This window comes from Vigna unguiculata, chromosome 5, assembly GCF_037176805.1.
Source record: "Vigna unguiculata cultivar grain cowpea cultivar isolate G323 ecotype 2 chromosome 5, ASM3717680v1, whole genome shotgun sequence".
NCBI lineage: Eukaryota > Viridiplantae > Streptophyta > Magnoliopsida > Fabales > Fabaceae > Vigna > Vigna unguiculata.
This window is the reverse complement of record NC_140796.1, coordinates 50,866,144-50,891,824: the sequence shown is the minus strand read 5'-3', so window position 1 is coordinate 50,891,824 and position 25,681 is coordinate 50,866,144. Positions and strand designations below refer to the sequence as shown.

General features: G+C 31.5%; 1 protein-coding gene and 1 long non-coding RNA gene across 2 annotated transcripts; both read left to right on the top strand.

Moving 5' to 3' along the window:
• The first annotated feature begins 2,041 nt into the window (after nt 1-2,041).
• LOC146886528 (uncharacterized) lies at nt 2,042-4,707 on the top strand. The gene is made up of 2 exons (XR_014995047.1): nt 2,042-3,591; nt 3,717-4,707. It is a non-coding gene; the product is annotated as an uncharacterized LOC146886528 (long non-coding RNA).
• An 18,567-nt stretch (nt 4,708-23,274) lies between these two features.
• Nucleotides 23,275-25,353, top strand: LOC114183775 (high affinity nitrate transporter 2.4-like). Its single transcript, XM_028070905.2, has 3 exons — nt 23,275-24,155; nt 24,249-24,364; nt 24,457-25,353. The coding sequence occupies exons 1-3, from the start codon at nt 23,346-23,348 to the stop codon at nt 25,112-25,114; spliced, it is 1,584 nt and encodes a 527-aa protein (XP_027926706.1). The 5' UTR covers nt 23,275-23,345; the 3' UTR covers nt 25,115-25,353.
• The last annotated feature ends 328 nt before the right edge of the window (nt 25,354-25,681 follow it).

The following is a 25,681-nucleotide window of genomic DNA, read 5'->3' as shown; positions in this document are numbered from 1 at the left end:
TTATAATTTTATTGTAGTGGTATGGATTCAATTAAAATACTTTGTAATTTGTAATCAATATCACGTCTCACAAATAAAAAACATATTTATTCAAGAGAAAAATCATGAAGTCTTGGATTTGGAGAATCAATATATTTTTATTCTTTAGAAAAACTATAACATTCAATTAACAATTAAGTTAGAAGTGTTTGAAGGGTAAAAACATAGCTAAGAGTTGTAATCATAAATGAATAATAAAGTTGTTATCGTACAAGCTAGTAAAACTATTAGGTTGAGATGAATATCACTTGAGTCAATAGCAATCTATTTTGCATATCCTAGGTCTTGGATTGGAGATTAGAAAAAATGTTGTATGGTTGCAACCTCTTATTAGGACTAACAATCAATGAATGTTGTTCAAATATATAAATTTGTCAACCTAATTCAAAGTTTGAAGAGGTAGTCTTAAATGCATTGCTATATGTTTAAAATATATTTAAGGTGAAATTTGATATGTTAAAAGGACAAAAGAGAAAAAAGAAAAAAGATGAATGTCCATTCCATGGTGAATTTGAACTATAGGAAGAAAAAATATATGAACCAAAAGCGATAAATATGATGATTGAGGACATATAAAAGTAAAGTAAGAATAAAAGTGAAAGTAAGGATGAAAAATAAAGTAAATATACATTGTTTAAAATAACCCATATTAAAACTCACTTTTCAACAAAACTTGATTGGATAAAAACTTCATTATGTAATAACGACCCTCTCATATATTTTATAAATAGAATACATTAATAATAAAAAATAATGATAATAATGATAATAAAATTATAAATTTAGTCATAAAAAATTAATAGCGTTTATTTTATGTTTATAAACATGTCATTAATGTCACAAATGCCACTTTTTTTCTGGTCATACTTAGTATCACCCAAATAACACCTAATTTTTGTTTCATGCATATTTGAATTTAAGTCATTTTAAGAAAATCTTAAAAGTTTTGAATGTGAATAAATAAGTTTTACACTACCTTTGAATGACTGAAATTGAGATCTTGTAGAATGTAGTTGTCACACTTTAAAACATTAAATAAAAATAAAGACTGCAACCATATATTATGTCCTACATGTCTACACTCTTTAACGGAATATAAATAAATAAATAAATAAATATATATATATATATATATATATATATATTATGTGAAGAAAAATATATTTTAAATTTGATATTAATACATGATATAGTGTTACAATTTATTACTATAACACTAATCTTATTATCAAATGACCATTTACATTTCTTATTTGTTAAAATGATAAAATAAATAATACATGAAGGGGTAAAATAGTGTAAATGTAACCGTTATATCACAAAACAATACATTTATTAATTTTTATTATTAAAATTTTAAAAACCAATATCAAGCGTGATAAAGGAATTTTTATCCCTGATAAATAAGAAAATAAATTGATAACCGTGTTTTACATAGACTGACGGGAATAAAATCTAGGCTGAATTCAAAAATTTATAAAATTTATTGTAATTAGAACGTTAAGATTTAGACTAGAAAAAAAAATCTAATAGATCATTTATGTAAAGTAAATATAACATTAGTACCTTAATTTTTTTTTTCTACTCTATTAAAATTGTGCAAGCATCTATTTTTAAAAATATTAAATTTTATTGATTTCTATAAAAAGTCAAACTTAAAAACTGATGAAAACTATATCCTTCAGTAGTCTCTGTCACAAAAATAAACTTTAAAACATATTGTGATAAATATGGTAGCTTTTTATGTCAAGTTTATATCATAAACAAACACACCCACTCTTATAAAACCAATTTCTTTTTATTTTGAATAATAAATATTTATTTAGGAAAACTGTGTGTGATCTACATTACATTATTATAATTGATGAAAGATAAATTTTGATTAAGCTTATAATTTAAAAATAATTTTGAAATGAAAGAAAAATTGAAGAGTTTATTTTTTTGTGGCGTCATCCCTCCGCCAATGAATTGAAATTAGGGTTTAGGGGGAGATTAGAACGAGTATCTTCTTAGCCACATAAAACCAGGTACAGTACCTTATATACAGCTAAGTCCAACCAATCGGAATATTGAGAAACCAAATCACCAATTTCATTACCAATATATATATTTTCATCCATCACTCACAGATACACCTTCCTCCCCCTATATATTAGTCCCCAACCTTCTTCCACTGTTACCATTCAACAACACATACTTCCTTCTCTCTCCTTTTCTCTCTCACTCTCTCTCTCTCTCTCTCTTCCCACCTTTGTTTCTTTCGTTTTCTCCATACTTTTCCTCTCAGCTTTAGATCTATTGGGGCATACTGTGTATGTTTTTTTATATGTTCTCCTTCCGATTCTAACTCTGATCTATAATCTTTTTCAAGGCTACATATATAAATATGAAATATCTCGATGTGCCCTTTTTATGTTTTGAGAAACTACTCCTTCCTATATAGATTTGCCAAGGTACGTGAGTCTTTCCCTTTTCGAGGGATTACTGTTTGGTTTTGATTTTTACATCAACGGTTCTTCTTTTAAATCTCTTTTACACCAAGCGAAAGTATGGTTCTTTTTAATCGACACAGCAAAAACCTGTACTTTGTAAAAGTATACTTAACTTGGCTTTGAATCCGGCATGTTTTTGTTTTGTTCAATCGTTGAAGGTTCTGAAAGTAAGCGTTTTTGTTGTTTTTATGTAGTGGTTGAATTTGCTTGTTTTCTTGTTTTATTTATTTATTTTAATTGGGGTTTTGGCTTTTCTTTTGTTCTTGAGGTATGAATCGAGTTCATGTGGTTAGATTCCATTCGGGGTACCCAACTGGCCTCGTGTGGCAAACACAAACCGACCACTTAGAACAGGCCACATCAGCGACTCCTCGTGGCCTTGCTGCTAAAATTCCACATAAAATCTCAATTTTCCGTGTCCCCTCTTTCTTTTCTATTTTTTACCCTCTCTTGCTTTCTCTCTGTTTCATGTTGTTCACCCTTTTTTATTTATTTATTTATTTTTATTTTGTTTTCCCCATGGACAAATTTCCGTGACATTAACTGGTCTTCACTATTGGAGTAACCTATTGAGCTTTTTAGCCATACATACGTTTCACTAAAAGTGGTAATAATGCTTTATAGCTTCTAAATATATACACATGTCTATGTATGTGCATTCCTCTCTTTTTCAGAAGCTATAGTTGCATGGACAGATTCACAGTCGTTGTTTGCGGATGTAGCATCATCAAGATTCACATGCAAACGAAGGTGGATGGGACTGTGATGCAATCTAACCGCTCGTCTTTTTGATGTGAGAATCTTGATGATGCTGCATCAGCCATAAACGACTTTAAAAAGTTGAACAAGTACTGCAAGTAGAGACCCCTCAATCAAAGAGAGGAGATAAAAAAAAAGAAAAGAAAAAGAAAGTGGGTAGGTATATACATATATACACATATATACACATGTACACATATACATACACAGCTCAAAGTTCCAGGCATTGTCCACGAGATCATGATGCATAACAACAAGAAGGAGATGTGGCTCTTTCTGCTTTCCTTTCTGTTGCTGTCAGGTGCCTTTTTTCATGCATCTATCTTTTCTGTTTGCAATTTGCAGTGTTAAATTTTTGTTTATGGATGCCCTTCTTGTCTTTTAAATATTATTATTCTACACTAATTAGGCCTTTTTCATTTGCAGACAGTCCTAGGTTATCGAATATTGGCTATTTGGATTTTGGAGGCTCTCAGTGGAGCGGCTCAGTGTTAGGTCCTTTATGTGCTGACTTCACAGATCTATGAATATTCCTTTTCAACAGGAATGCTGCAAGAGAAATGGTGTCTTTTCAGTTTCTTAATATATATTCAAACATCACTTTATCCAAATCTACACCCAATAAAGACACACACACATAATGCAGAGAGTAAGAGAGAGAAATTAATATTTGGATTTTAGTTCGCCATCTCATGTTTCTCATGTTTTTTATTTGATCATCAGTTTTCATTCAGCTTCTGTTATTCAGATCCATCCATCAAATCCTATAACGCTTATATGTACTTTTACCAGAACATATATATATATATATATATATATATATATATATATATATATATATATATATATATATAAACATCTTCAGCCTGCAGTTTTTTGTGGTGCCAGATTATAAGATTTTGATTTGTTAACTTGATAAACCTGTGCTTTTAATTACTGATATTGTTGTAGTTTTTCTCGGATAGGGGGTGGGGTTCCCGTGTCTAAAATTTTGTCCTTTTTATTACCACATTTAATATTATATGCAGGAATTTAATGAAATATATTATAAATATGGACATTCTATTCCAAGTGGCTTGCATATGAGGATCACTGAAAATTGAAGCTGGCTTGGAACTTGGTTATGTCCAACCACGGACTTTTGTCTTAGATTCATGTCAAAGTTTTGGGTTTAGCATGCACAGAAATCGCTACAATGGTTGAACCCTTGGTAAGTAATATCAACAGCAGAGATATTTCACCCCCCATGGATCCATTATTATTCACCTCTCTTATTATACACATTATTATTGGTCAAAGATCTAAGTAGTAGAAGAAGGTTTTAATTTTGCAGAATAATATAATATTGTTGAATATTTATGACAGTGATAATTCAGTCTATATTTAAGATGTTATCATGGAAATTTGTGTGCTGGCATCGCTGTCCAATCTTGGTTCACATATTTTTCTCCACTTGTTGAAATTATGCCAAACACTCTCTTCACTATCTTGCCCTATTTCTTCGTACTGCATACAGATCTTGGTGTTCTCTCTCCCCTTGCTGGAGGATACAATGCCATTATTTTGTTTGGTTTTCACTGACATACAGGCAGTTTAACGATCATAGTGTCTCCTTTTTGCCATAAAAGTTGAGAAATTATTTCTGTACAACAAAGATTAATCATGAGACAAGAGAAATAAGTCTATGAATGATGTTACAACTAATGAAGCGAGCACATACAGAAAAAGAGTTCAATCAGAATGATATCACAGTGTGTAAAAGTCATCCACATTATTATGAAGTTCTATATCAACTGTTTGAGTTCAAGAAAAAATAATGTGTTAAGAAAATACTATATTATAAAAGTTTAGAGTGTTCTATGTATGATCAAAATAAACTGTGAAGTTGGTCTGAATGATATTTAGAATTTCCCTAACTAGCTAGTATCTCAAAAAGCATTGCTTAAGGATTTAATAATATTTTCATTATAAATTATTTGTTATTGGTGTAAGGAAATTGTGATGGGAACGAGTCTGTTATACATTTTTAAAATAAAAAGGTAACCATTTATCCAAGTTTTTTAAAAATATTCTTCCTCTATTGATCTTATCAATGTTTGGGGTTACTGAATTAAATCATGCAATTGCCAAGAGAAATACTGTCTTTTGTTTTTACCCTAAACCATTACAGTAATGTGTTGTATAACTTTTCTTTGCCTGTGCAATTAATCAGTAACTATTTTATTTTGCAATACTATGTATGATGCAGAAGCAAATTCATGACTTCATATACGAGAAAGGAGTGAAGAAAAAAATTATAAATAGTAAAAATTTATATCAGATGCTTGTAAAAATAATTATAAATTGCAAAGTTGTCTTACATTTGTGAGATTTTGATTATAAACTTTATATAGCTGGTGTATGTCTGTTTATTTAGTTTTACATCCTGAGTTTTACAAACCTCAATACCTGTCTTTTATATCTGATAACACTTACTCTCAATTTAATTTTTCCAAATGCAACAGCAAATAAAATAGGGAACTGCTAACTTCAACTTCTGGAAAAAATAAATTACAAACAGGATTATATTTTTAATATATTGTTTATAAAATTAAAAGAAAAAAAAAACTAGTTTTATTCAGTTAGAGTTATAAAAGAATTTGGTTTAGGTACTTTAGTTTTTTAAAAATTGTATTTGTACTAAATAAGAATAGGATATGTTTAGATTTTAATCATAGAAAAAAATGTACAACGACAAAGCAAGATAACTACATGTTCCCCATACATTGGCATGTTGCTGTTAGACTTTGAGACAAAGTAACAATCCATTGTTAACCATACTCACATATATGTCTAGTCGTAGGGACATCTTCGCATATTGAGTTAAACATTGTAATATTGTTCTGTCACTAATTAGCCCATGTTTGGATTATCAAAGTGATTTTTTATTTGTCTTAGAATTATTTATAGTTGATGTTCTTTATTCTTATTTCAAATCTTGAATTCTTTTTCCCGTATAATAAATCTAAAACCATATTTTTCATTTGTTCTTATATAAAAAGTACAATTGTATGTTATCTTTAGTAAAAGAAAAAAACTTACAAATCAACAATAGCTTTTTTATTATATTTTTCCTTTTAAAATCGGTAATTTATTTGCTATTGTTTGATGATGGTAATTTTTTCCTTCATAATTTTCTAAGTTTATCATTTATATGATATGTTATCACATAATTTAATAACAGCAAAAGGAGTTATAAAATTAGTTTAATGGTAAAATATAGATAAGGTTAGTCAGAACAATTGAACCCACAATTTCTCTTACTCTTTTTTCAAATTTTACCACCAAATTAACTTTATTTCTCCTAATTTTCAAGTGGATTAAAAAGGTTTTAGGTTCAACTTTCATCATCAACATAATACTAACAACTAGAATGTGTCCAAAACAAGACTTTGGCAAAATCATTCAAAAATGTGAAGTCATTCAAACTTAAACTTTGAACAATTATAAGGTGGTGGACATGAAAACATAAAATTCAGCCTCATTTCTATAAGTTGGTTGTTTTTTACTCATGGCCCATAAAGAGATGTTAGACTAGGTTAATTTTTTTTTTGTACCATGTTGGAAAGGGTATACAATTAGTGGACCCGTTTTATGCCTAAATAGAAGTCATTCGGCTAAGCATAAGATGGGGATAAAATTTCCATAATCTGATTAATCTAAACCATTTTGAATGAAGCATGGTTTGAAGAAGGGTGGGTTTGATTGTTCAAGAAAACAGTGAGATAAAGTAGTTCGATTGTTATTATTTTGAAAAATGATTTTTTATTATTAAACTTTAACAACTTTCTCATACAATCTTCGGAAGCATCTTTAAAGTGATTTTTTATTTTTTTACTTTTTCATTCTTAATATTTTAAAATCACTTAAAAAATGTCACATCATGTTGTAAGTAGAGATTATCAAAATTTAATAGTCAAAAATTTTCATTATTTTTAAAATGTTGGAAAATGAAAAGGTTGAAATGAAAAAGAGTATTTATGTTGGTTGGAATGGGTAGTGGTGAGTGGGGTATTTTGGTCCCCATGGTTTATGTGTATTGTACATTTTATGGTATGATATGGTCCCTCACTGTCACTCACAGTGTGTATGTCATACTACTAGGTGTAAATGGGGCAGACATGCACTTCAAAGGACTCTCTTCGCTTCCATCTATAAACTCACTCATTCAATTCATGAATAATACTTATAATGTTTCATGGTATACCTAAACTAACAAATCTATTCACTTTATTACACTTATTCACACTCAATTTATGGGAATCTTTATACAAAATTTAATTTTTATACAAATTTAGTAAAATGTCTACACCAAACTTAGTCACATAGAATTGATGAATCATTATACAAAATAGTTATAATGTTTCATGGTAATAAATGTATTCAGTTTATGACACTTATTGACAATCAATTTCTGGGGAATCTTGATACAAAATAGTTTTAATATTTCAGACTTTTTCGACCAACTACGTAACATCCCAAAACTGTATCAATTAATCAGCCTCAAAATAATATCATGCTCTCAAAAGAAAAAAAAAACATCTACTCTTTCAAAATAGCGATGTAAAAAAACTGAAAATCACGTCTATTTTATTAATTAATAATAAATAGAATAAATTAACAATTTAAACATATATTTTAAGAAAAAAATAATATCTTTTTAGACCATTTTCTCTTTATGTTTTTTCTACATTTTTCAAATAGTTGTTTATCCTTTGTACACTCCGATCTACCTTAAGAACAAGATTGTTCTATCAAAACCTGTTTAAAAGCAAGTTCCATTTTGATTTTGGAAGTTTTATATGTATGAAGACTTAGGGTCTTGCCTGAGGTATTTAGAATATTGATAAATCTTCCTTAGTCCAAGATCATAAAGTATGTTTACGTATATATTGATCAAAGTTTTTATGTATAGGTTTAACTTTCCTGTTTGATATGAGTAGTTGGAAGCTTAACTTTAAATTTAAACAAGATTTAACAGGTAGGGATAGTTAAGCTTTTATAGCACCTTAAGGTAGATCATATAGACCTAAAGTTTATGTGGTCATAATATTTGATTTTTTTTTGTAAAAATTATGTTATTCAAATTTACTTCAAATGTTTGAGCTTGAATTTAAATTTTTAGAAATATGGTCATAATATTTCATCTTGTAATATAATTCATTTATTTCTGGTTTATTGTAAACAATTTTATTTTATTTTGAATAAACAAGATATTAAAAGCTTAAAAATATTTGAGACTATTATTTTTATTTAAAAAAATGAATACAAATTCAAATATTTTTTTCATGTTGAGCAGTGAAAAGTTATAATACATCAAATGAGTTAAAATTGGTTTAAGTTAATATTTTAAAACAAAATAGTTCATGTTAGGCATATGAAATAAAAAATAAAAAAAACAGTCTTATTGTACCCTTTGGATCACTTGTTATATTTTGTTGTTAGAAATGAATTTTGAGTGTAACTCAATTCCATAAAATCATTTATCTTGTGTATGGGACAAGAAATTAGTGGGTAATTCGTTAGCGGTCCGATATCAGGTAGAATAGAATGTCCAAGAGAAAGTTCGCTAAGATAGACTTTAATTTTCTTTTAAAACAATGATTTTGATACTATGTTAGAAGTGAGTTCTAAGCCTAACTTAACCTCATAAAACCAACTTGTAAGATGAGGATTGCACCGATTTATACATTGTAAATTGGCTTTATCTCTAGTCGATTTGGAACTTTCAACATTTATTTGAATTTTTAAATCATACAAAGTGGTTAAATGAACAAATTTCTTGTTGCGCGAAATTCAATCAATTGAAATTTTGAAAATTTTAGTCATTAGACTAATCAAATTTGTTAGATAAACTATTTAAATTAAACTCTCAATGATTTGATCATTGGACAGGTCAGTTTTCGTATAGTATTCATTCGAGTTATAATTTCTTCTAAAAGTAAAATAAAAACAAAATAAAGTTAATATTTCTAAATTATTCAAGATGTGATCCATCTCTACTATAACAATAAAAGTTAAATTATATTTTTTGTTAAGTTGAATAGAAAAGAGGTTTACTTGTACTTTTGGTTTTTATATTTTACAAAATCCACAATTTAAATCATACTTTTTCTTTTTCAATTTTTGTCGCTTAAGTTTCAATTATCCACGATTTTAGTCTTTTTTTTTCTTGCGTAATTTTAATTATTTATAAATTTATTTAGTTTTCTTATTAAAAGAATATATTAAACCATTGCCAAATTATATTTGGTACCGAGTACATGCAGCAGCTACACTTCTTAATCTTATAATAGAGAAGCCATGACCATAATGTAACGGTCATGTCCGAGTTAAGAACAACTAAACTGAACATAATAAGTTCAAAAAATAACTGAAAAACAAATTAAGAAATCAAAATCATGAAAAAAAACAATCTAAATACTAAAATTTTTAAAAAATAAATTGGAGACGAAAATTACGTATTTAGTAAAATGTAAAGAACACAACTATAATTCAGCCTAGTAAGAATTGTAATCTTTTGTACCCTATATTTTAAGTATAATACTTTTATGACGATTAAATTGTCAGATTCAAAATTGATATTAAAAATTACATTAAGAAAAGCTAAATGGTACATTTATGAAAGTGACTATACTTATTAAAATAAGTTTGATTGAATACAAATATATGAAAAATGTATAAAAAGAGTTAGATTAAACTAAAAAAAAAAATGTTGTGTAAATTGAAGGGGACCATTTTTAATCCGACCCATTTAATCCATATTCTAAAAGGGTTGGACCAGTCTACAAGTGTAAGTCAACCTGTATCATACATATTTATTATATAATATTTTTAATTTTAAAAGTAATATTACTTTTCAAAATACATACATTTATTATAGTTTATATTTATTTAAGTGCCAAATTGTTATATATAAAATTAAAAATAATTTAATAAATATGACTTAAATTTTAAAAATATAAGCTCTTTATTTAAATTTTTTATTAAAAAAATAAATTCGCTTAGAAATTGGGGTGGATGAACCTGATACAATTTTTTAAGTGAGTTATTTTGTGGGGTTCATTGATGAGGTTATAGTGAGGATAAGTCACTAAATAAATGAAAGAATTTGAAGGAAAGAAATAAATAAAAGATTAAAAATGGTCAGTTTCTTTTTTTCAGAGAAACTAAAAATCAAATTAAAAAATATTTTAAGGTATTTTTTTTATTTTAAATATCATACAAATAATTTAAATCTTCCACCAGAAGGCAGATATAAGTTTATTTTTACATACATTCATTTTATCTTTATTTTTTTCATAATATTTAATAACTTAGTTTCATCAACCAAAGAGTGTTGAATAATATTTTGTAATGTTTACAATGTTTCACATAATTAAGTAATATGTGCATATGTTTTTTTAGCTTTTGAATATGTGAGTATTTTTTTTCCTGAAAAAGTAAAAACAAGATTCATATCAATATATGTTAATAAGAAAAGTTTTAAATATTGTCTAAATTTTTGTGTATACTTAATTGAATTTTTATTAATTTTTTGTTTATTAGATGATTAAAGTTTTCATATTTATTTTAGTTTTTTTAATTAATTGAATGACATAATTATCTTATTCCGTCATTTATTTTTTATCTTCACAAGTTTAATATTAAAACAATTAAAGACATTGTCATTTAACATTAATTAAAATCTTATATTATTAATCGCAAATTTTTCACATTTCTTAATAGGTAAGAACAAAAACAAGATAAAAAAAACAAAACAACAACAACACCATTCAATTAACAAAAATGAAATTACAAAACTTCAATTGAAAAAATTCAAATATTTAATAAAAAATATTAAAAATACAACTATAAATACCCTGATTTGTTAAAAAGAAAAAACTCAGAACTTAATTAAATCTATCAACAAAATCCAACCAAAGAGTATTGTGCTATCTCACAGCATAACCATGAAAAAAACAACAGCCACTACTAGCAACATTGCTATTTATACTTTATTTAAAATACCTGCATTTCATCATAAAGATAATAGATTAATTTTAAATAATTATTATTTAAAATCACTCCTTTTATGGGTAGAATGTGTTCTCTTTCCTTTAGACACTCTTTTGATTTATTACCTTACATTTAAAAAAATATCTATATTGATTTATTTAATTTGTGCAATCATTCTAATAAAATAAGAAATATTATATATATATATATATATATATATATATATATATATATATATATATATATATATATATATATTGTAGGAATGTTTTCTGCAAAACTTTATATAATAAATTCTTTGTGGATTTCAAATTTTTAATTAAACTAATTATCAAAACAACGAATTACCTGTTGATCAAAATTTCCAAAATTTTGTAAAGAAATTAAGTTCTCTCGAATCTATACAAAATTCGGAGATTTTTTGTGTGAACAATAACTTTTGTTAGTATTGGCAAAAAAACATCTATGTTTTCAATTGTTAATTTACGTGGGCTCCTTCGTTGAACAATTGCTGCTGTCCAAATAGTGAAGCAGGCTCCACCGTCCAGTCCAATCACTGAATGGGCTGAATGAAATTGGGCTGATGTTCTTAGCCTACAACTGCACGGATTTTAACATGGGCTTTAAATTTCCAGTTTACTGGTGGAAATGCTAATTGCATCCTTTACATTTTTTCTACAGCTTCGTTTTTATTTTCCATTTTAATATGCTAAATACAATTGGCTTAATTAAGTTTCACATCTGCATTCAAAATCATTATGTGTTTGAATTAAGTTTTTATGATTTAATTATAAATATGAGGCTAATATATTTTTAATTAGAGTAATAAAATTTATTCGTTATTTAATATCGTTTTACATTAAACATAAAAATCTCACATTTAAAAAAAATGCAGAATAAGTAGTTAAAATAGCAACCATATCACGCAGTAAAAAAAATTAAATCACATATATTTAATTAAAAAATATACAAAATTTGAACAATTAATAGAAACTTAATTAAAAATATTAAAATTTATCAAAAACTTAAAATTTAATTAAATCATTATAACTTTAGTTATTTTTATATTTGAACCCATTTTTTTATTCTTTTCCTCTTTTGTTATATTTTAATCCTTATATTTTTTCAAATACACAATTTCCATTCAGTTATCAATATTTGTATATGTTATATTTAGTTTACTTTTTCATCCAATTGAATTCTAGAATTCACACAATAATTTAAGGTGCTGAGTAGTATTTTGATTAACTAAAAAGTAAACAATTGAATATATGCATAACTAAATATTAAACTAAAATTACAAATTATCTTAAATCTGGAGACTATAATCAGTCAACGATAAAGCAAAAAATATCGCAAACTAAAAATTGTGACCGAATAATGGGAACAATATGAATTGTAATTTAGTTTTTAATTTTTTTTAAAGTCTTAATTGAAAATTTAGTGTTAGATTTTTAGTTTATTAGATTTCAATTGCACAAATCATGGAGATATAACATTAGCCTGGTTATAATAGTCGAAGAAAGGGATAGGGTGTAGATATGAATACTCAACTGAAAAGAAATAATATATTAATATTTGTCAATAGAAAAAAAAAATTGCGTAAAATATATAAGTTAGGTACTTCAAATGTGTAGTTCTTTTCTTTCAATTTTATTCTTGTGGATTAGATTCCGTGTGTATTCCAACTTAAATTGATTATCCGTTGACACAATTAAAACCATTTTTAAAATATCCCCACACTCTCTCATAAACTATGCAAAATACATATTTATTATAAAAAAAAAATCAACTAACGAATTCTTTGATGACTCGTATAAAGTTATCGGTGAATTATATAAGTTATTACTATTACAAACAATATAATTAAAATAAATTATTAAAAAACAATAATAATTTGTAAGTAATATCTAAATATTCATAAATAACTGATAATATTTCAAGAATGGTTTATAAAATTGATCTAGTATTATCAATATTATTACATTCATATATTTTCATCTTTTAAAATCACTGTCTCCAAATTAAATAAATAAATAAAATATCAAGTTCATGTAGTTAGTGAATGCTTAAAAAGATAAAAAGAGCTCTTTACCATTAACATGATAAACACAAGTTCTTATAAAAAATGGAAAAGCTCTTATATTCAGCGAATATGCGATTATATAATTATTATTACAAAAAAGGTCTACGCTTATGCTAATTACAATACTTCTTAAACTCTAAGAGCTCTTGAAAGGGTAGGTTGAGTGTGTAAGTTATAGTTTGTGTTGCCATCATTTGCAACAACTTTCAATTACACACCTAAGAAATTTTCATTAACCAATTATTATTGCTTAAGACTTTTTCATTTTTATTATTTCATATATAAAGTCAACTTCGACAACATGTAAACAACAAAATGGATTGAGATGACGAGTAATACATATGTATACATACATATTATACGATGACATGATATCATAATATGATTTTTTTAAAAGAATTAATTATATATATACGATTTTATGTTAAATCCACTGTCTGTAATTAATTAACCAAAATGTTGTTTAGTTTTGTCAAACCTCGATTTTAATCAAGTTGGCCATGTTGAAATGTCGTTTTAATACAACTTGCATGCTAACAACATGGATTATGGATGTTTCAAAAGTGGCTATATTTAAAATTCAACTTAATAATTTGATATAATGCCGACAAAACCCATAAATTTGACTTTTTTTTTAACTAATGAATTTCAGAAAGGACATCACACACTATATGTGGGAAATAAATTTAATAATCTAGAAAATAACACATGTCCGATCGAAATAAATTGTAAAATTAATCATTAAATTTGAACAGAGTTTGAAAATTTGACTTTTAAAACTATCAATTAATAAGATAGTATTATTAGTATACATAACTTTTGAAGCTGTTATTATATAATCAATAAGTAAAATGTATAGACGTAATACTTTATAATTAAATTATTATAGAGAAAACTTGTAACTAAATTATAGTGTACTTAAGTGTTTTAATAGTCGTTGAGAAAGTATCATTTTTATTAAAAAAAAAATCACCAGTTATTTTGTTTAATTACGCTGGATTTCATTCGTTAACGAGACATATTTTGTTAACTAATCCAAAAAAATGTTTAAAACTACCAAGTTAATGTCATTCAAACTAAAAGTTGTTGTAATATATTTAAGATGTTTTGGGGGTCTTTTACAAGCTAAACATGGTGTGATTTTAGTAAAAACAATTTAAGGTATTACAATGTATTTTAAATTAAAGGTTTTTTTATAAACAGGTTAAAATTTTGTAATATAGAACAAATAAAAATTATAATATGGCTGCATGACAGATTCTACCTTCTTTTCCTTCATGTATTGAATAATATTTTAAGTAACCATTAAAAAAAAAATCTTTCTGCAAAGCTTATCCATTGGGCATGTCTAATGTTAATTAAAAGATAATTAAAGTTAGATAAAATAATAATCATAATTTGGCACATATATTACGACTTAGCATTTCCGTATTTTTGTTCCGTACAAATTATTGGAAAAGCAAATAACAAAATATCTTTAGTAGTTGACGATACGATGACGTATACTACTTCGCTTCCTTAAATTTATCCCCAAAATTGGCTTTTTTAATCTTAACAATTTCATTTTTCAATTCAGTAAACAATTCCCTTTTGGTCAGCATTAACCTCTCTTTTAAATTGAAAAAAAAAATACTCCTATTATGGAATACATTTTGATAAGAAAACTTGTAATTCAGAATAGTTTAATTATTTACAGTTTACTTAATTTCATTAACCTTTAAATATCTCACTTCAAATAATGTTAAAACTATTATAAAAAATTGAATCATAAATCTTTTTTCATAATTAATAACTAATATAAATAAAAAAAAGAGAGGTATTAAAAATGTCTCAATCCGAATATAAGTATATCAATTAATATATTGAAAGTGTGAATAAGAAAATTTCAGATACTAGATTCACTTTTCAAAATACAAAGGTCATACATATAACACACAACTCGAACAACACCTTATGATCTTTGTAAATCCAAAACATTACAAAAAAAGTATATTTATACATATATTCTGTTATGTTGTATAGATGAGGTATCATTTGAGAGAAACAACACCAATGAGACATAAGTACAACCACATAAGGATTTAACACCACTCTCAACCCAAAACCTTACGACAATGAGTTTATGGGTCTTTATCCTTATAGTCAATGTGGGACTTAAACTCACTTGAATTCCTAACAATCTCCCCCTCAAGGGTAAGTCCCTTCCCTTCAACCACGTTGGTACACTCTCCCTCCAGCAGAAGCATTCCCAACCATGAGTACTCATTTTTCTGCCCTTTTCTATACCGTCGTTCTTCTCAATGGGACACGCTTACCTGGGACCCTTTCCAGAAAGACTTTCCATATTAGAACCATACTGCACTCGTCTGAGCCAATTTTAACCATCGGTTCTGATACCACTTGTTAGGACTATAGAGGGGGTATCACTGAGGAGAACAAACACCAATGAGACCTGCGCCTAACCACATAAAGTATTGACACCACTCTCAACCCAAAACCTTAAGACAATGGGTTTATGGATCTTTATTCTTATATAGTGCTCTACTTTCTCATTTATAGTCAATGTGAGACTTAGACTCACACTGATTCCTAACAATCTCCCCCTCAAGGGTGAGTTCCTTCAACCACATTGGTACACTCCCCCTCCAGCGGAAGCATTCCCAACCACGAGTACTCATTTTTCTGCCCTTTTCTGTACCGTCGTTTTTCTCAATGGGACACGCTTACCTGGGACCCTTTCCAGAAAGACTTTCCATATTAGAACCATACTGCACTCGTCTGAGCCAATTTTAACCATCGGTTCTGATACCACTTGTTAGGACTATAGAGGGGGTATCACTGAGGAGAACAAACACCAATGAGACCTGCGCCTAACCACATAAGGTATTGACACCACTCTCAACCCAAAACCTTAAGACAATAGGTTTATGGATCTTTATTCTTATATAGTGCTCTACTTTCTCATTTATAGTCAATGTGAGACTTAGACTCACACTGATTCCTAAACAATCTCCCCCTCAAGGGTGAGTTCCTTCAACCACATTGGTACACTCCCCCTCCAGCGGAAGCATTCCCAACCACGAGTACTCATTTTTCTGCCCTTTTCTGTACCGTCGTTCTTCTCAATGGGACACGCTTACCTAGGACCCTTTCCAGAAAGACTTTCCATATTAGAACCATATTGCACTCGTCTGAGCCAATTTTAACCATCGGTTCTGATACCACTTGTTAGGACTATAGAGGGGGTATCACTGAGGAGAACAAACACCAATGAGACCTGCGCCTAACCACATAAGGTATTGACACCACTCTCAACCCAAAACCTTAAGACAATGGGTTTATGGATCTTTATTCTTATATAGTGCTATACTTTCTCATTTATAGTCAATGTGAGACTTAGACTCACACTGATTCCTAACAATCTCCCCCTCAAGGGTGAGTTCCTTCAACCACATTGGTACACTCCTCCTCCAGCGGAAGCATTCCCAACCACGAGTACTCCTTTACTGTACCGTCGTTCTTCCTAACAGGACACGCTTACCTGAAACCCTTGCTAGGAAGACTTTCGATACTAAGACCATACTATACTCGTCTGAGCCGATTTTAACCATCGGCTCTGATACCACTTGTTAGGTTTTACAGATGGGGTTTCACTGGGGAGAACAAACACCAATGAGACCTGAGAAATCATATTTTTCTAATGAAGTCCACATGAGATATATTCTCTCACTACTAAAAAGGACTCATATTTCTTGTCAATTTTGTTTTGAATTTTTTTCTAAGAAATACTTACAAATTTTGTTGTTAAAAAAAATTGCAAGAAATTGCTACCAATTTTCTTGTAAAATATTTTGTACAAAACACTTTTTACAATAAATTTTGTAAGAAATACTTGCAAATTTTATAATTTTGTAGGAAATGATTATCCATGAAAAAATTACCTGCCAATTAAAATTATTGGAAAAAATGACAGAAAAAAGTCTTTTCTTACAAATATTTTAATAAATTTACAAGAAAATTCCCATATAATATGAAAATTTGTAATAGTACCTTTAATGTGTTTCTTTCTTATAATTTCAAAATGTAGTCATTTCTTTTGTAATAAGATTGTTTAAAAAATTTAACAATATATAAACACTGAGTTAGAATAAAATACAAAAATAAGAATATAGTATATGTGACCTCTATTTTTAGCTCACATTTGAACTGTCTTAACACATTAGATAAATTTTTTTTGACATAAAACACCATTCAGATATGAAAAAATTGTTTTCAATATTTTTTTTACCTATGTTCTAAGCTTTTAAATATGTCATTCTAATTTTTTTTATCATCCTTTGTTTGTTTTTAAATATTCCTATGGTTACGTATACTTGTCATAGAAATTCACATAATTTTTCTAATCCTATTATCTTTTATATTCATTCATACAAGGCATATAAAATCGATTGAAATGTCCGATTGTGTTATATTATTGTTATTCATGTGTATTTATAGCAAATATTTCAGACAAGGTAAGTGCTATAGACTTATAAAATAGGTTTTTAATTGATTATTTAGTTGCACACAAAAACACATAAAATTGAAAGATAGTTGTATTCTTCTCATCCCCCTAAACTATCTTTGCGTCAATCATTTTGTAATGCATATTTTTGTGTAAAAATATTTGTTTTCCATTGCATCCATTTTTTATATATTATAATGATTTAATAGTAAAAGTTTTGGTATTTTCTTCCTTCCATTTTCATGTGTCCTATTCTTGATATTCTTGAGTCGATGATATACATCGTGAAATCTCTTGCTTGAAATCATTAACCCCATTTAATTCCTACTAAAAATATTCCCTCCTTCAGATAAAACTTCATTCCAACATCCTATTATTCAACTGCTCATCCGTTAAACCAAAGCTTGGTTAGCATTTGATTTATTATACATTTTAGATAACTTGTGTAGCAAAGATTTTAATGAATCTAACTGATGAATTATAAAATATCATGTTGTAATTTTACCGACCTCATTTGTTACCTCATCATATTTACGTACATGCATTCCGATGAAAACATGCACACAAGCGTGTAGCAGCAGGAAAGTGTTATATTTTATTTATCTATTCATTCAGTATCATCGCGAGATTCTTTACCTTTGGGATATACCATGAGACATCTACGCGTTACACGCTGCAGATATATGCGGCGAAATGGAAATATTACTTTTTATTTTTGAGTTCCACTCTCCTTGGGAACCCACTTGCCTCGTACCACATTCTTGTTGAAATTAATCAAAGAGTTGTTTGTTTCTTTTATAGTTGCAATAACTATAATATTTCGTGTGTGATTGTAATAACTGTCATCCTGACAGTTTATATAATTTGTGTATTGCTGTTGCAGTTAATAAGAAAATTTTTATCCTGTTTTTCTCTGCATATTGTGTGTGTGCGTGACCTGTAGTGTTAGACAGTTCCAACATAGTGGTATCAGAGCACGGTTATTACGAACCTTGTTGTGAAAGAAGAGAAGGGCGCATAATTGTTAGAGTGTGCAGCCATGACCACTGCAGGTATCATACCAGGGAACTTGCCTGTGTTTGATGGGCAGGGATATGAAGATTGGTGTGTGAAAATGGAAGCGATTTTTGGCTTTCAAGAAGTTGAGGAGATTGTAAAAGAGGGCTTTCAAGAACTCCCTAAAAATGCAACGGACGATCAAACATACGCATACAAAATGAACAAGAAGTTGGACTGCAAAGCGAGAGTTCTCTTACATCAATGCGTTTCCATGAACATTTTCCAGAAAATCTCCAAGGCCACCACAGCAAAGCAGATTTGGGATGTGTTGAAACAAGCATATGGCAACGCAGGGAAAACTAAGAAGGTGCGTTTGCAATCGTTGCGAAGACAGTTTGAACTCCTTTCTATGACTGATCAAGACTCAATTGCGGAATATTTCAACAAGATCCAAACCATTGTGAATTCTATGCGTGTTTGCGATGACAATGTAACGGACATTCAACTCATAGAGAAGGTTCTCCGAACTCTAACCCCAAGGTTTGATCACATTATTGTGGCCATCGAAGAATCCAAGGATCTAGAGGCAATGTCGATTGAAGAATTACAAAACTCATTGGAAGCACACGAACACAGAGTTGTTGACAGGAAGAATAATGAGAAAGTAGTCGAACAGGCGTTACAGGCCAAAATTGGCCAAAATACCAGAGGTCGTGGTGGTTGGACTCGAAGAGGTCGATGGAGATCGAGAGGAGGCAGAAGTGGAGACAGAAATCATGATTCTACTTCCCGTTCCTCTCACATTAGCAGTGACAGGAGAGGAGGCACTCAATATAGAGGAAGAGGAAGAGATAACAAGAAGATTGTAGACAAGAGGAGAATCCAGTGCTACAATTGTGAGAAATGGGGTCACTACTCTTTTGAGTGTTGGCAAGATAATGATAACAAGAAAGGGAAGAAGACTGAAGAGGCAAATTTGGTGCAAGAGGAAGAAGGGTCTGATTCAGATCCAGTCTTGCTAATGGCAACCACAGACAATGATGAAGATTGCACATCCTGGTATCTTGATACAGGATGCTCCAATCATATGACTGGGAATCGTGACTGGTTAATTGATCTTAATCCACATGTGAAAAATAGTGTTCGGTTTGCAGACAACAGCACTATAATTGCTGAAGGGATTGGCAAGGTTGTGATTACTCGGAATGATGGGAAAACAGCGTATATGAGTGACGTGTTATATGTCCCAAACATGAAGAATAATCTTATTAGTTTAGGACAATTGCTGGAAAAGGGGTATGTGATGAACATGCAGCAAAATCATATAGATATTTATGATTCTAAGCAGAGACTGGTGATCAAGGCACCATTGTCCCGAAATAGAACGTTTAAAGTGCACCTCAATGCTACAGCAATTCAATGTTTGGCTGCCACTAATGTTGAGGAGGAGAGTTGGTTGTGGCATTATAGGTTTGGCCACCTTAATTTCAAAAGTCTGAACAAGTTAAGCAACAGTCAGATGGTGTGTGGTATGCCATCATTACGTTCTCCCACGAAACCGTGTGAGGGATGTTTAGTAGGTAAACAACCAAGGAAGAATTTTAAAACTGTTGCTCAACACCGATCACGACAACCACTTGAAGTGGTTTATTCTGATGTATGTGGGCCCTTGGATACACCTTCGTTCAGTGGTAGCAGATATTTTGTCACCTTTGTTGATGAATTCACAAGGAAGATCTGGTTATATGTGATAAGAGAAAAACGTGAAGTGTTCCAAATTTTTGTAAAATTTTGTTCACTGGTTGAAAGACAGGCAGAAAAGAAATTAAAGATCCTTAGGACAGACGGTGGAGGTGAATACAACTCCAAGGATTTTTGTGACTTTTGTACAGAAAAGGGAATAGTACATGAGATAACTGCACCCTACACACCACAACATAATGGTCTGGCAGAGAGAAGAAATAGGACCCTACTAGACATGACTAGATGCATGCTAAAAGCAAAAAAACTCCCACACTGCTACTGGGGTGAGGCAGTAAGCACCGCTGCCTATCTCTTGAACAGGTGTCCCACGAAGAAAATGAAAACTATGACACCAGAGGGAGCATGGTCTGGAATCAAGCCATCTGTCCAACACTTGAAGGTCTTTGGGTCAATCTGTTACAGGCACATTCCGGATGAAAGGAGGAAGAAATTAGATGACAAGAGTGAGTCTCTTATCTTGATTGGCTATCACCCAACAGGAGCCTACAAGTTATATGACCCAAGGAAACAACAGGTAGTGATAAGCAGGGACGTAGTTGTGGACGAGGCAGCAGCTTGGAGTTGGGAAACTGATGCAATCCTACACATTCCTTGTGTTCTGGAAGACAAAGTGGTGACTTTAGAACCTAATACTGCTGGTGATTTTATTAGTGGTGATATTGTAGCTGATGACACTAGAAGATCCCATCGAACACGATTTCCTTCATCCAGACTTTCTGATTATGAAGTCTACAATGATTCTGAGATAGCAGATAATGGAGAAATGGCCCATTTTGCTTTTATGGCGGGTGCTGAACCATTGGATTGGAAGCAGGCTATTAACATCAAAGAATGGAGGAGTGCGATGCTTGAAGAAATTGAAGCTATCGAGAGAAACAAAACCTGGGAGCTTTCAAACTTACCTCTCAACAAACATCCTATTGATGTTAAATGGGTGTTTAAAGTTAAATTTATGCCAGATGGATCTATAGCCAAACACAAGGCTAGACTTGTTGCAAAGGGGTTCCTTCAAAGGCCTGGTATTGACTACACTGATGTGTACGCACCAGTAGCTAGAATGGAGACTGTACGCTTGGTGATTGCTATGGCTAGCCTTAACAACTGGAGAGTATGTCAACTTGACGTGAAATCAGCCTTTCTTAATGGCCCTTTGGAGGAGGAAGTCTACATCAAGCAGCCACCTGGATTTGAAATAAAGGGTCATGAATCACAAGTTTACAGGCTAAGGAAAGCATTATACGGTCTTAAGCAAGCCCCTAGAGCTTGGAACAAACTAATTGATTCTTTTCTATTCAAGGAAGGTTTTACCAAGTGCACATTTGGAGTCTATGTGAAGGTAACGCAACTACAAAATCTTTTACTGGTTTGCCTCTATGTAGATGATTTGGTTGTTACTGGGAATTTGGTGGCAGACATTGAAAATTTCAAGAGAGACATGAAATCACAGTTTGAAATGACAGATCTAGGCACTCTGAATTATTTTCTCGGTCTTGAATTTGTACACTGTCGTGAAGGGATATTTTTGCACCAGAAGAGATACACTTGTGAGATTCTAAAAAGGTTTGGCATGGAGGATTGTAACCCTACATGCACACCAGTCATGGCAGGCTTGAAGCTGACTGAGGAGCGAGGTGCAAAACCAGTAGATGTAACTCTATTCAAGCAAATTGTGGGATCTCTTCGATTCCTATGCAACAGTAGACCGGATATCAATTATGGAGTTGGTCTTGTTAGCAGATTCATGCACAATCCGAGAGTGCCACATATGGCTGTAGCTAAACATATACTAAGGTATTTAAAGGGTACAATGGGATATGGTCTACTGTTTCCTAAAGGGGATAAAAGCACTTTAGTTAATCTGGAAGCTTTTTCTGACTCTGATTGGTGTGGAGATAAGGTTGAGAGAAAGAGCACCTATGGTTATTTGTTCAGATATGCAAATGCACCAATCTCTTGGTGCTCTAGGAAGCAAAACGTGGTGGCTTTGTCATCCTGTGAGGCTGAATATATAGCAGCTGCAGAGGCTGCTAGTCAGTGCTTGTGGTTGGAAAATTTACTGGATGAACTTAAGGTGAAGTGTGCAAGACCTGTGCAGTTGTTTGTAGATAACAAATCTGCAATATGTCTTTCCAAGAATCCAGTTTTCCATGGCAGAAGTAAACATATTGAGACCAAATTTCATTTTTTGAGAGATCAAGTCAGCAAAGGTAGAATTGAACTGGTGCATTGTGGTACTGAAGAACAGGTTGCTGATATTTTCACAAAATCTTTCAAACAGACGAGGTTTGAAAGATTGAGAGAGTTCTTGGGTGTAAGGTGTTTGGACTCTTTGATTAAGAGGGAGTGTTGAAATTAATCAAAGAGTTGTTTGTTTCTTTTATAGTTGCAATAACTATAATATTTCGTGTGTGATTGTAATAACTGTCATCCTGACCGTTTATATAATTTGTGTATTGCTGTTGCAGTTAATAAGAAAATTTTTATCCTGTTTTTCTCTGCATATTGTGTGTGTGCGTGACCTGTAGTGTTAGACAGTTCCAACAATTCTTACACAGTCAACTCCTTCTTCACTATAAAGCCACACCACACCTCTTCCCTGTTCTTCACAGTACCAACACTTCAATCCCTATTCTACCTCTTCATCCGCCATTGTTGTCAAGCTCAAATGGCTGAGATCGAAGGCTCTCCTGGAAGCTCCATGCATGGAGTCACAGGAAGAGAACAAACATTCGTAGCCTCAGTTGCCTCTCCAATGGTTCCCACCGACACCACAGCCAAATTTGCTCTCCCTGTAGATTCTGAACACAAGGCCAAGGTTTTCAAACTCTTCTCTCTCGCCAATCCCCACATGAGAACCTTCCACCTTTCGTGGATCTCCTTCTTCACCTGCTTTGTCTCCACCTTCGCAGCAGCCCCTCTTGTCCCCATCATCCGCGACAACCTCAACCTCACCAAAAGCGACATTGGAAACGCCGGCGTTGCTTCTGTGTCCGGAAGCATTTTCTCTAGGCTTGCAATGGGTGCAGTGTGCGACCTCTTGGGTCCACGTTATGGCTGCGCCTTCCTCATCATGCTCTCCGCCCCCACCGTCTTTTGCATGTCCTTTGTGAGCGATGCTTCTGGGTATATAGCGGTTCGGTTCTTGATAGGGTTCTCCTTGGCCACCTTCGTGTCTTGCCAGTACTGGATGAGCACCATGTTCAACAGCAAGATCATAGGGCTAGCGAATGGTACCGCGGCGGGGTGGGGGAACATGGGTGGCGGAGCCACCCAGCTCATAATGCCTTTGGTGTACGAACTTATCAGAAGAGCCGGGGCTACTCCCTTCACCGCTTGGAGGATTGCATTCTTTGTTCCGGGTTGGTTGCATGTCATCATGGGGATCCTGGTCCTAACTTTAGGTCAGGACTTGCCTGATGGAAACCTTGGGGCCTTGCAGAAAAAGGGTGATGTAGCCAGAGATAAGTTTTCTAAGGTTAGTGATCCAAAAAGATATTTTCAATATGGCATAACAAATTACAGTGATTATACTTTTCCATGAAGTAACGAATTTCAAATATTTGTTCAGGTGCTATGGTATGCCATAACGAATTACAGAACATGGATTTTTGCTCTTCTCTATGGGTACTCGATGGGAGTTGAATTGACAACAGACAATGTCATTGCCGAGTATTTCTATGACAGGTTAGTTCATTCATGCATTACTTTAATTCCTGTTCCGCAACAAATTGGTGTTTGAACCTTACATAATGAATTATTGAATGAATATGAAACAGATTTAATCTGAAGCTTCACACTGCTGGGATCATTGCTGCCTCATTTGGAATGGCAAACATAGTTGCTCGACCCTTTGGAGGGTATGCTTCCGATGTTGCAGGGAGGTTGTTTGGCATGAGGGGAAGATTGTGGACCCTTTGGATCCTCCAAACCTTAGGAGGGGCTTTCTGTATCTGGCTGGGCCGTGCCAATTCTCTTCCTATTGCTGTGTTGACCATGATTTTGTTCTCTATAGGAGCTCAAGCTGCATGTGGTGCAACTTTTGGTATCATTCCTTTCATCTCAAGAAGGTCTTTGGGGATCATATCAGGTCTTACTGGTGCAGGTGGAAACTTTGGGTCTGGTTTGACCCAATTGGTTTTCTTTTCAACCTCGAAATTCTCCACTTCCACGGGTCTCTCCTTGATGGGGGCGATGATAGTGGCTTGCACTCTTCCTGTGACTCTTGTTCATTTCCCACAGTGGGGTAGCATGTTCCTACCCCCCTCAAAAGATGTCAACGAAGAACTCTATTACACCTCTGAATGGAATGAAGAGGAGAAACAGAAGGGCTTGCACCAGTCAAGTCTCAAGTTCGCCGAGAATAGCCGATCTGAGAGAGGAAAACGCGTGGCTTCAGCTCCAACACCTCCAAACACAACTCCCACCCATGTCTAATTACAGAACAGTATTCAAACTTTAAATTCCCATATATAAGTGAAGCTTTTTCTAATAAAAGACCTTGTACTTAACATGTAGACATCGAATGTTCTGGTTTACTGATTCGTGTAGGAGAGTTGCTTAGCTGTGCTGAGTGCTATACCATAATCAATATGTCAATGCAGATCTTGATGCAGAGTATTGATAGTATCAGTTGAATATTCCAGAGTTGAAATGGAATCGTTTATATTATGCAACTCAATTATTGTTCAGTTTTTTAGGACAAATTGACCTGTCTCATTTGGTGAAGCATAGAATATGCCACGAAATATATAATTATCTGATAAACCACGCAAGCAGCCAAAATTTATGTAAACTAAATGATTTAAAACTCTCTTGTAGATATTTCTATCATTCTCTTTACTTGGTTTGTACGGTAAGTAATAAATAATTTTCATATGAACATAATATAGAAATTATTTATTCAAGCCAGGGGTGACGCATTTTTGGCTGATGGGTGAGGAAAAAGAATGGTGGCCAACTAACAAGTGTGTCGTTTGCTACAAGCTACTTTACGTACGTTTC

What these genes read in the sequence shown, in the direction of transcription:
- LOC114183775 (XM_028070905.2), top strand. Translation starts at nt 23,346, where the DNA reads ATGGCTGAGATCGAAGGCTCTCCTGGAAGCTCCATGCATGGAGTCACA. An exon ending in CCAGAGATAAGTTTTCTAAG is followed by an intron (nt 24,156 to 24,248) that starts GTTAGTGATCCA and finishes ATATTTGTTCAG; the next exon opens with GTGCTATGGTATGCCATAAC. An exon ending in GCCGAGTATTTCTATGACAG is followed by an intron (nt 24,365 to 24,456) that starts GTTAGTTCATTC and finishes AATATGAAACAG; the next exon opens with ATTTAATCTGAAGCTTCACA.